We start from the raw sequence: 12,954 nt of genomic DNA, 5'->3' as shown, positions 1-12,954 counted from the left end.
CAAAGGCATGTCACTTAACCTCTTTTGGCTTTCGTCACTTCACTGTCAAACTAGGATCAATGGTTCTCAACCCTGGCTGCAAATTACAACCACCTGGTAGCTTAAAAATACTGGTACTTGGGCCCCACTCCTAGTATTCTGATTTAATTGGTGTGAGATGAAATCTAATCATTTAAAGCTCTCCAGCTGGGGCGCCTGGGTGGCTCAGTCGTTAACCATCTGCCTTCAGCTCAGGTCATGATCCCAGGGTCCTGGGATCCAGCCCCACATCGGGCTCCCTGCTCAGTGGGAAGCCTGCTTCTCCCTCTCCCGCTCCCCCTGCTTGTATTCCCTCTCTCACTGTGTCTCTCTCTGTCAATTAAATAAATAAAATCTTTAAAAAAAAAAAAAAGCTCTCCAGCTGATTCTAACCATGCAACCACACCAGATCAGATGATTTCTAAAGTTCCTTTCTGCTTCTGCATCTAGAATTCTAAAGTAAACCATAACTCAAAAGAACATAATAACAAATATTAACTGTATCTTTTACAATAAATATATCTATAATTACATGTGTTAATAAATAAAAAGAGAATACCTAGTGATAAATAAAAAACAGTGAATGGCAATTACTTGCCTTTAGGTTCAAGGAATGCAAAATAAGACAGTATTTCCCTTAAGAAATTTATGGATTAATGGTGCAATAGACAAAGCAGTAACACAACTCAAAAGATAGAAGGTGTAACAGAAGTATGATATGGTGTTAAGAGAACACAGGAGAGAGGACTAAATTCAGCTTGAGGGACAAGGTATGGTCAGGGAAGCCTTCTTAATATGTAATACTTGAGTTCTTTTGTGCTTAGAAGATTAGCCAGGCTTTTCCATTCGGTTGCTTTTTTTTGTTGGGGGGAATAAAGGGAGTTGCTAGAAGGAAGGTCAAAGGGCATTCTAAGTAGAAGAACAGCATCAAACAAAAATCTGGAAAGCTGTAAATCGACTAGATTAATGCTTCTCTGACCTTACCTCTACTATCATACTATAATATGGACATTATGTAATGTGTCTCTTTTTTTAAAGTACCTAAGTTCTTTAAGAAAATAACTATTTCTCTTTCCTCTTTGTACTCACGGTACAAGAGTTTTAACACCCAGCACAGAAGTAGGTACAAAGATCTAACTTTGATCTAAATAGCAGTTGAAGCAGATAGTTGGAAGCATGGCAAGAAATAAACCTGAAGAGATCAAAAAAATAAGATCCATAAAAAAAACAAAGATCCTATGAACCATGCTGAGGAGTTTTAGACTTTTTCCAACAGGCAATGAGAAGTCATTAAAAGATTTTAAGATTTTTAGAACTATAACTATAAAATACAGAGTAACGAGTTAGGAAGCCTAAGATTAGAGTCAGGGAAATCAATTAAGAGGATAATATATAGTATTTATTTATACACACACACAGTATATATAGTATATACACTATTGAGAGAATAATAATAGTATTTTAAGTGGGAAATTAGGAAAGCATCAAGTAAGGAAATGATGAGGAAGTCCGAGAAAAGAAAACTAGTTTCAAACATGAAGGAACTGCAAACATGTTAAAACTGCAGTCTGGAAAAAAGGAACTATTAAAAATTGGTAGGACTTCATGATACTTTGCATATTAAAAATACATAAGCTTGGGCGCCTGGGTGGCTCAGTTGGTTAAGCGACTGCCTTCGGCTCAGGTCATGATCCTGGAGTCCCGGGATCGAGTCCCACATCGGGCTCCCTGCTCGGCAGGGAGTCTGCTTCTCCCTCTGACCCTCCTCCCTCTCATGCTCTCTGTCTCTCATTCTCTCTGTCTCAGATAAATAAATAAAATCTTAATAAATAAATAAATAAATAAATAAATAAATAAATAAATAAATAAATAAATAAAATAAAAATAAAAATACATAAGCTTCATGAAACTGGATTCACGTCTGCCTTGTTCACTCCTAAATCTCCAGTCCCTTGCAAAGACTCTGATACACAGCCACATAGTAAATGCTTATTGAATGAATGCCAGATAACTTGGGAGGCTGAGGAGGCTGGATGGAGGGTGACAGAAAAGCATACTCAGAGGAATGATGAAAGATAAGCAGGGAAACAACAATTTAGTCTTAAATATATTAAATGTAAGTTAAGCTGTAAGGTATACAGAAGGAATTTACAACGACAGGATGTACAACATTGGAGAACAGTCTAAGAATTCGTAGAGATAAAGCCATGGGAAACGGGAGGAGAACCACCCGAAGAATTCATACAGGAGAAGAAAAAAGAACCCCATCATGATCATAACTTATTATTCTATTACCTGTTGTATAACAGGAGCTTGCACTCCACCAGGCTGCATTTGTGGTATAACTTGTTGTTGGAGAACCACTGACTGCTGAGGCTGGAAGATATACTGGGCACCATTGGCTGCTCTGACTACTTGAAGAAGCTGGCCTAAAGCAGAAAGTATGTATTACAAGTTACCATTTTAGCAGTGACCATCTCAAAATAAATGAATTCATAATGAATGTCAAGCCACCAAAATCCCCTAGAAATGATCGAGCAAGAAGTCTAACAATTAAGGGCTGCCATACACAACAAACATAATCCTCACCTTCTCTCAGTTCCCTCCATGTTCAAATACATTGCTTAAAATGTTTTTCCTTACTCATCATCCCTATAAAGCTCTTTTCCAATAAAGTTTTAACAGATATAAAAGTTGATTAGAAGTTTAAATTATCTTTACTAACATGTTAAGAGTCATATAAGACCAGTAAGATCATATGTTTCAAAGGCTGTTTCTTTTGAAAGCTCTGAAGACATGAAAGTATAACAGTTCATTAATATCTTGAGCCAAAGCACCAGGATACTTAGCTTCAAAATGCTTAAAACAAAAGTTTGTTGAATTATCATTGCCACATAATACTGAGTGTATGCCTGGCTTAAACACAGAGAAGTGATTCCCTCTCTTTGTTGTTTTAGATGATACAGAATCTTCAATTAATTAAAAAGCAACAACTATATATTAATAAAATATGTAACAAGATAAACCTCTAGTTCTTTACAAATTTAGAATCTTATTAACAAAATAACAAGAAATTCTATAATTAAAATCAGAGAGAATAACTTAAAACCCATGTAAATAAATTCTTCCAACATTAATATGCCAAAAATCACAAGTAAATTTTGTCAGTCTATGCAGAGATATTATGTAAAACAGAATGCAATAAAATACTACAGGATTTAGTTTGATATCACTAATTCATTCAAGTAAGTTTAACTTATATGGCAGGTTAAGTGTGTTTAACAAAAATCTATGTAAAAAAATATTTCTATATAATCATACTTATTCAATAATAGGATTCTCATTCACAGATCAAAAGCTCAAGCGCAATTTTCATCTTCTCTACTGCATCCTCAGCAGTAATTATTACTTAATGTGCTACAGTACTCAGTCTTTTTTAATAACCTAAGTCAAATGGTAAAAGAAATACTGATTTTGTCTTTCAATGAGGCCCAAACAAAGACTAGATGGTACAATTTTCTGAGTCATACATATAAATAATGGTTCCGTTACTCCTCATTACCTGAATTTGTTAGTATCTGCTGAACCGGCGTCACACCTGCAGGGAGTGCCAAGGTAGCAGCTGTAGCAGCAGCGCTCTGAAAAAACAAAGGAAAAACCATCAAAACCACATATGTGCATAACAGTACCTCAATTTCTCTCTGGCACATTTTCACAGTATTTGAAGTTTATCGTTTAGTACATACTAAAATGAAAAGTTTTAGCAAGACTAAACCCCATTTTATAAAATGATACAATGAAGATCATCTAGCCTAAATGCCTTACTTAAATACTTCAAACAACGAAGCAGGATAATATAATTGGGGTGTTTTTTCCCCTGGAGAATGTGCTCTAAGGAAACCTCACACATACTGACAATGCCATACAATTATAAAAATATCCATTCCATTATTTCTTTTCCTACTGTATATCCTTACTCCCAATTCCTTGTTGTCAATTACAGTTGACCCTTAAGCAATGCAGGGGCTAAGGGCACCAACTCTTCACACAAGTGAAAATCCACATATAACTTTTGACTTCCCAAAAACTAAATAGCCTACTGTTGACCAGAAGCCTTACCAATAACATAAATGGTCAATTAACACCTATTTTGTATGATATATATGTTATCTATTTTATTCTACAATAAAGTAAGCTAGAGGAAAGAAAATATATACCTTATTTATCTAAAATAACCATATTTATCGGAAAAATCTGCATATAAATGGACCCATACAGTTCAAACCCAAATTGTTCAAGGTCAACTGTAATATACTTGAAGCAAAATGTTAAGTATCTTCATTTTAGAATTCTTAGTATTTTTAATTTATACTAGAATCAACAGGGTTTTAAAGAAAACCTTGTATCAGAAGGCTGAGCTTCTTTAGCTAGCAATTCTACGATGCCCTAAGATGACAATATTGGCACTATATGTAGGTGAAACATACATTAATAATAGTTTTATTAACACAAAAAAATACCTAAAAATCTTAAAAGTCACCAACTTTAATTTCTACATTTTAAAATGGAGGTAGTATCTGACATTTAAGTCAAAAAAAAAAAAAATACATGGGTGTACTCTGAATCTCTTTAAATCCAGGATAAATTTTTCATTTACTGCTTCTGGAGACTTCTCCTCTCCCCTTTCCTCCAAAAGAATTACACCACATTTTTACTGTTTTTTTAATTCTATACTCAAAGTAGTTCCATGCATCTCACTGTAACTATATATAGAGGTAATTTTTCTCCCTCATCCTTCAATCTTTTTAAAGGTACCAAGCCTTCACATACCAATCTAACATACACATTTTTAGAAACACCTCTATTTGGTAATCTCTGAGAAATAAATTTAACTATGCTTTGAAGATGCTAATGCCAGAGAAGTCAACAATTCTTGGAAAATTATACGCAAGTAGGTTCATGACACTACTATCTAGTCTAGACTCCAAATACAGTGTTCTAAGAAAATGTGCTTCTTGTTGCCATTTGATAGGCCTAACTAGTTTCTACATCTAAAGCCCCAAATTCCCACTATGTCCCCAGAATCCAGACATAGCCCCACCAGGTTCTTTTCATGAAATGCAGCTTCTGCATTTCATTTATTTTAAATAAATCTTGTCTGTATAGACAAATGAAAGGTAATTTAAGTCTAAGGAACACATCAACAACCACTTACTACTGAGAAATTCTCTTCAGAAATATTAATATTCAGATTTCATAAGATTAATAGATCTCCCTCTACTGGCAAAGTGACAACTGTAGTTTCTACACAGCATACATGACACAATAACCACTTGCAAACCTCTGCACATTCAAGATGCTATCAATAAATATCTGTTGACTGACATACCATACACAATCCATCTTTTATCAATGCCTACTGAAAATTTCTTCTTGTATTTTATGAAACAACCCTAAAATGAATAATGCATTAGAGCAATTATTTCATAAAGAGAACCTGCAAAACTGGTTTGATATAAGGTCCTGTTTGGTAGGTTCCCTGAAATAGCTTTCTCCCTAATATATTATCACTATCCTACATTCTTATTAAAGTACATAACGTTTTTTTTTTTTTAAGATTTTATTTATTTATTTGACAGGGAGAGACACAGCGAGAGAGGGAACACAAGCAGGGGGAGTGGGAGAGGGAGAAGCAGGCTTCTCGCCCAGCAGGGAGCCCGATGCGGGGCTCGATCCCAGGATCCTGGGATCATGACCTGAGCCGAAGGCAGACGCTTAACGACTGAGCCACCCAGGTGCCCCAAAGTACGTAACTTTTCAATGTTCATTTCCAAAGCATGCCTAGCTTTTAAAAAAATCAAAAAAATCAAAACTGGAATAAAATCTTGCCATCTGCAATGACATGGACGAAGCTAAAGTGTATTACATTAAGTGAAATAAGTCAGTCAGAGAAAGACAAATACTGTGTGATCTCACTCATATGTGGAATTTAAAAAAGAAAACGGATGAACATATGGGAAGGGGGAAAAGAAAAAGAGGAGGGAGGAAAAACAAGCCATAAGAGACTCTTAACAAAAGAGAACAAACAGGGTTGATGGAGGGAGGTGAAGAGGGAATGGGCTAAAGGGGGATGGGTATTAAGGAGGGCAATTGTTGGGCGCCTGGGTGGCTCAGTCGTCAAGCGTCTGCCTTCGGCTCAGGTCATGATCCCAGGGTCCTGGGATGGAGTCCCACATTGGGCTCCCTGCTCTGCAGGAAGCATGCTTCTCCCTCTCCCACTCCACCTGCTTGTGTTCCTGCTCTCGCTATGTCTCTCTCGGTCAAAAAAATAAATAAAACCTTTAAAAAAAAAAAAAAAAAGGAGGGCAATTGTTATGATGAGCAATGGGTAGTGTATGTAAGTGATTAATCACTGAATTCTACTCCAGAAACCAATATAGCACTGTATGTTAACTACCTAAAATTTAAATTAAAAAAAACGGAAATCAATCAAATGGGTATCTTTGAATCAGTAATAATAATTCAAACAAACAAAACCAAAAAACTTTTATTTGTAAAGAGCCTACAGTGACTGTACTTCAGAACATATAAAATACATGGGGCAGGGGCGCCTGGGTGGCTCAGTTGGTTAAGCAACTGCCTTCGGCTCAGGTCATGATCCTGGAGTCCCAGGATCGAGTCCCACATCGGGCTCCCTGCTCGGCAGGGAGTCTGCTTCTCCCTCTGACCCTCCTCCCTCTCACTCCTTCTCATGCTCTCTGTCTCTCGTTCTCTCTCTCGCAAATAAATAAAATCTTAAAAAAAAAAAAAAAATACATGGGGCAAACACTGAAAACATCAACTAAAATACTAAAATACCCATAAATGCTAACACCTTTTACTGATAGATGTTTCTGACCTATGATCTGTTTAAATACATGCTCTTCAGAATCAAGGGAGACATAACAAGTAAGAGATGGGCCACTAATTTTGCCCCAGTCTCTTTAAACACTATTTTAATTCAAAATTTTCTTTCAAAACTTAAAATTCTTGGAAATCAGATGGGCCTACTGCAAGTCATTCTACAAAATTTTCTGTTTTAAAAGGACAAAAGTCAGAGCGCCTGGGTGGCTTAGTGTTTTCAGTGGCCGATTCTTGATTTCGGCTCAGGTCATGATCTCAGGGTCCTGGGATCAAGCCCTGTGTCTGCCTTTGCATTCAGCGGGGGGCCTGCTCCCTCTCCCTCTGTCCCTCCACCTGCGTTGTGTCTGCGCATGCTCTCTCTTTCCTTCTCTGTTAGATGAATAAATAAATCTTAAAAAACGAAAGGACACAAGTTACTCCCTAGGAAACAGTCTCAATAGCATAAACTGCAATATAGATCCTACAGTGACTTTCATTTTTAAGAACGGAGGTTAAGAAATTTGGGGCGTTAGACTTGAAATGTAATTTTCTGAATGATAAAAATTCTTGTGATTCCATGATAGGCTGGAATTTTGTGATTTTTATGAAGAACTGATTCCAGCAATCTGAACTACAAGGACAAATAGATTTCCTTGATTCTTTTGTGAATTTAAAAACTAATTTCTACTATCATGTAGAAATTTGTAATTCTGTCGAGCTATAAATTTGTAAGGCTGGTATATTTAAAAAGGAGTCATTTGTCTAGTACGTAAGCCCTGTTTCCTATCTGGCTTATCAATCACAGATGAGCTTTGAGGTTAACTACTCATTACTCACCAAACAGAAGTGATTTTTTAAAATACTGCTTTTACAGGGCACCTGGGTAGCACAGCTGGTTAAGTGTTCAACTCTTGGTTTTGGCTCAGGTCATGATCTCAGAGTTGTGAGAGCAAGCCCCGCATCAGGCTCTGCCGTTCTGTGTGGAGTCAGCTGAAGACTCTCTTTCCCTCTCCACGCCGCCCCCACCCATCCCTCTCTAAAATAAATAAATCTTTGAAAAATATATATTTTTGCTTTTTCATTAAAAAAAAGAGGGCGCCTGGGTGGCTCAGTTGGTTAAGCGACTGCCTTCGGCTCAGGTCATGATCCTGGAGTCCCGGGATCGAGTCCCGCATCGGGCTCCCTGCTCGGCAGGGAGCCTGCTTCTGCCTCTGACCCTGCCCCCTCTCATGTGCTCTCTCTCTCTCATTCTGTCTCAAATAAATAAAAATTAAAAAAAAAAAACTATCTGGAAAAAAAAATCTCATTGCTAGCAGTAAGAGATTTTTTTAAAAGTGATTCTTGCCTTTAAATAAAAGATTTGGATTAATTTAAGAATGTCAGAGGTGAGACTCCACTAACAAGTCTGTTTACTGTAAACAGAACAAAGAAAAGCCATTTATGAGAAAGTGCTGGAATAATTATGCTAATAAAACTTCATTTTAATGTCTTATTAAAAAAAACTTTAAGTATATAGATAAAGATTCTCTAAGAATCTGAAGCAGTTTTTCTAATTTTAGTTATATGGTACTGTATTTGATGGGAAATACTACATGCCCTAAATGAAATTTGAAAATTTGAGGACTTAGGTTCAGTGAATATCCTTTAGAAATACCAAAAGACTAATGCATAATAAACTCAGTTGGTTAAAATATATTTTAAAGTAATAATGTACACATTGTAATAAATCTTATTAAGCTATGCTATTGTTAAATCAGAGCAAAAATTTTTTTAAAGGTTTGGTCTTAAAAACAGTTACCCTGAACTATCCAAACAGTTCATTTTCATTTTTAAAGTTTATAATTCTTAGCATTCCTGACCTCTAGTAATTAATGGGTCTTCTGAAACAACTATAATTGGCATATTATGTTTGGTAGGTCCCCTAAACCCATTTTCCAAAAATAGCCTGGGATGAAAGAGCTCTCACAAAGCATCATTCTTTTGGTATTTTCAACAGAAAACTGCATAATTTTATGAATCTCTATGTCTAAATATCAAGTTAAACTTTAGATCTGCTGCTAAATCCAATAATTAGGAAACCAAATAAAACAGCCATTTTGTTCAAGTTTTGAATAAACTTCAGGTTGTTAATACAGAACATACCTGGGCATAATCACAATTTTGAGTTAGAATAAGTAGAGCCAAAATGCTATGTTCTGAGTCTTACCATGTTTGACGCATTCATATGCTGTATCAGCTTAGAATCAGGAACTATAACTTGTGGTGCAGCAGCTGTTAAAAAAAAAAAAAGTACAAGTGCAAACAAGGAACCATGAGGCTGTTTCATAATCCTAAGAATACTATACAATGCTGAAAACTTTTTTCCTGTTTTCTGCATTCAAATGCATTCACCTATTTGATACCTCAGACTGTTATCAATTTCTACGGCAAATAACAGCTGTGATATACCCATCTTATACTAGACAACATCAACTCTCTAAAATAAAAAAAAGATTTGAATAACAACACCTAAGGATACAAAGGAATTTGGGAACATGAAGTAATGAGATACCTAATATATATTTATACACACACACACACACACACACACACACAGCTCTGTGCATTCTTAAACTGGAAATTTTCAAACACAACTTAATTGTCTTGCTAACTCAATATTGTTTTGTTGATATACTACTACTGTTAGAATGAGTTAGTAACCCATTAAGAATGAGCTCAAAAAAACTATTAACTAGTTGTCTTTAATCTACATAGCCCTCTTCCCCCATTTGACAGTTGCCAGAATCTTAAGTTACTTCCACCAACTTTTTAAAAAACATAAATCAGAAATAATGGCAATGTTAAAAAAAATGGAAGAAAGGAAGAATGGCAATGTTACATAAGTATAAAAGGAGCTAAGTGTTTGATTCCGCAAATTTCAGAGAATAAACAGATAATCCCATTATCCTAATATTCTCTGAGTGAAGAAAATCAAATTTTAATTTATGATGACCTAAAATCCTAGTGCCAGGCCTGAAGGCAATAGGAGGAACAGTCATCAAAACAGATCAAAAGGATAAAATTATTTGATGCAGGTATAGAATAAAACCAAATATTAAGTCTTATTTGGTATAAACAGCAAAACAATCCAAACAGACATTTCTACCATGCATTACTTACTATATATCACTATCAATTTTAAGTCTTATATATTCTCAGATACTCTCAAATGAGGCAAATGGGTAACTAAACCGTTACCTTAAAATAAAACTTTTCATTTATCTTCATTCTCCTCTCCAGTAACAAGATTTACAAAACTTAAATGCTAGGTAAGTTTCATAACCAAATACATATGTGTCAAGACAGAAAATAGTTATTACATGTAACAGACCAAGCTTCCTAGCCTTCTCAGGGCCCAAATTTTCCTTAGCACAGAAATGTTGGAAGAGCTACTTCACAAAGCCTTTTTTTAAAGCACAATGAAACAAATCTATAAATTTACTTGCACAGTACAAAGCACTATGGACACTCTATAAATACTTGGTTTTTCTTACCTCTAAACTAAGTAAATAAATTATGTTATGGACATATACTCTTCACTTAAAAGAAATCTAATTCAGTCAATTTACATTTAAAGTATTAGGGAATTGAAATTTCAGACTGCCACACTTACAAAACTCCCCCAGTGTTTAAGATGTATTTATACAAACCAAACTTAAATGTCTTTGAAGAAATAAATCAATTTCATAAAGAAAGTAGGTAATGATTTTACCACATAAAATAACGAAACCCTTAGTAAATAAATCTTTATAGGTCTGATGTATTTTAGGATACCCACCATTATGTAGCCTCCTCAAAAAAAATATTAATACACTTATATCATCTTAGGCTCTCAACTAGTTAACTATTTGTTTATCATTACTACAATACAGAATCCACGTTTTATACAAAATTTGTACGTAAATACACACAGACTACCCACTCAGTCAATAGAAAGGAAAAACCTACAGTATCTCTCTTCTTTGAAAATGACAAATTTCATTTCCAAGTTGTAAACAGAAAAATATATCCAGTCTCACCTTGCTGTGATGCAGGAATAAGGACCTGCTGGGTCTGCGCCTGCTGAGGTACCGTCTGCTGTGGCTGAGTTTGCTGATGGTGGTGGTGGTGGTGATGTTGCTGTTGCTGGGGTTGATGCTGCTGCTGAACTTGCAATAAAAGCTGCTGCTCTTCCGAATGAAATCCATCTACTGCCCTAGACTGCATTAGTTTATTCTCCCACAACTAAGGCAAAGAAAAGTAAGGAACATTCTAAGTGAATGTTAGTGAAGATAACTCTGAACATGTGGACAAACCATATTTTACTAATCTGTTTATAAAATTCTTTCATTTTCAAAACTGATAAAACCAATCTCTAATAAACCAATCTAATTCTTACCCAAGTATATACAATAATGAAAATTAATTTTAAAGTATCAAATTTATTTTTTGCTACTTTGGAGTAATGAAAAATTTTGTTTCTTTTTATATCTTCAAACTTTCTTCAGTAATTCCTTAGTAATCCCAGGCAGAATTTCATATAAGCAATTTTTTAATAATCAAAGATTACCTTTTTTTTAACATCAAATCAATTCTTCACTATTTTCATGGAAATCTCCCTTTAATGAAATATCTAATTTTTAAATTATACATATAAAACATAAATTCATCTTTTCTTGATCTGAACAATGAGAAACGTTACAGAGGCAATCCTCAAGTTAGAAAAGCCTAACTTTCCATCTGTCTGATCCTATGCAAGAAAAAAGAAACAGCAATGCCCAATGCTTTTAGAGGCACTCTCAACCCTCCACACCTTTTGAAATTCTCCCCCATCTTCCATCATGACAAGGAATAACAATCCTTTTTTGCTTTGCCACTTCTCTATTTTCTCCTCTCACCCTAGGACAGCTATTACAATGGGGAAAAAAAAAATCAGACATGGGCAAAAGACAGAAAATAAAATATTTATGACTATTTCATACTTTTCCCTAATACATTTCCTCTCTACCAGACTTAGTGTTCAATGTGGAGAACCTCAACCCTTATAATAAATTGCCCAAGAAAGAAACAAACCATTTTTCAGATATACAAATGAAATGTAATTCAGTTATTTTGGGGGCACCTGGGTGGCTCAGTCAGTTAAGCGTCCAACTCTTGATTTTGGCATTAGGCTCTGCACAGTCTGTTTGTCCCTCCTCCCCCCTCCCCACCCCCACTCTTGAGCACACTTGTACTCTCTCTTTCTCAAAGAAAATATTTTAAAAATAATAATTCAGTCATTTTGTACACAAGCACCTAGCACCTACACACATTTTGTTTTCTCCCCTAGGATATGCTCGTGGAATATTGCCTAACACACCTTAGACTTCTATCAGATCCTTCAAAAAGGATCCTTTTACCATACTCACAATGATCTTTATCATCTTCCAACACTTCCAACTGTTCTAGAAATTGTATATTTGTAGCTACATGCTAATAACATTTCCAGCATCTCTCTAATGGCTTGCTAAAAAAGTAAACTAAAGGTCAATCTCCCAAAGCAACCATTCCCCTTAGCAAGCTATTTAGATTTGCCTGAAGCCTATTCTTATAGAGAGAGTAACAATCTCTCTCTCACGGGTTGTTGTAAGGACTCAGTAACATATTTATGCAAAACGCTGATCAGAATCTAGCATAAACTCAGTGACCAATAAATGTTAGTTTTCATTATTACGGTTGTGGTGCTATTAATAGTGTAATAGAGCATTACACCAAAAGTAAGAAACACAGTCCTGGTTTGGCCACTATTCGGCTTTGTGGACAAATTATGTATCTTTCTTGGGCATTTTCCTCTTTATCTAAAAAGAGGACAGAGCGCCTGGGTGGCTCAGTCGTTAAGCATCTGCCTTCGGCTCAGGTCATGATCCCAGGGTCCTGGGATCGAGTCCCACATCGGGCTCCTTGCTCAGCGGGGAGTCCGGTTCTCCCTCTCCCTGTGTCTCTCTCTGTCAAATAAATAAATAAAATCTTAAAAAAAAAAAAAAAAAAAAAAACTTT

At 35.5% G+C, this 12,954-nt stretch overlaps 1 protein-coding gene and 1 non-coding gene across 3 annotated transcripts in view; both read right to left on the bottom strand.

Moving 5' to 3' along the window:
• Window positions 1-12,954, bottom strand: part of GTF2A1 (general transcription factor IIA subunit 1) — a 45,668-nt gene that overhangs the window by 20,740 nt on the left and 11,974 nt on the right. For both annotated transcript variants that reach the window (XM_034992304.1, XM_034992305.1), the window contains exons 3-6: window positions 10,959-11,163; window positions 9,107-9,171; window positions 3,581-3,656; window positions 2,314-2,447 (exon numbers count right to left, since the gene is read on the bottom strand). In XM_034992304.1, the coding sequence (XP_034848195.1) occupies window positions 2,314-2,447; window positions 3,581-3,656; window positions 9,107-9,171; window positions 10,959-11,163 (480 nt within the window). The remainder of the gene's footprint in view (window positions 1-2,313; window positions 2,448-3,580; window positions 3,657-9,106; window positions 9,172-10,958; window positions 11,164-12,954) is intronic.
• LOC118002760 lies at window positions 9,797-9,940 on the bottom strand. Its single transcript, XR_004677148.1, has one exon. It is a non-coding gene; the product is annotated as a small nucleolar RNA SNORA79 (small nucleolar RNA).

Source organism: Mirounga leonina, unplaced genomic scaffold, assembly GCF_011800145.1.
Source record: "Mirounga leonina isolate KUSES-001 unplaced genomic scaffold, KU_Mleo_1.0 Mir_82, whole genome shotgun sequence".
Taxonomy (NCBI): Eukaryota; Metazoa; Chordata; class Mammalia; order Carnivora; family Phocidae; genus Mirounga; species Mirounga leonina.
The sequence above is the reverse complement of the archived record's forward strand: the minus strand, read 5'-3'. Positions and strand labels throughout refer to the sequence as shown.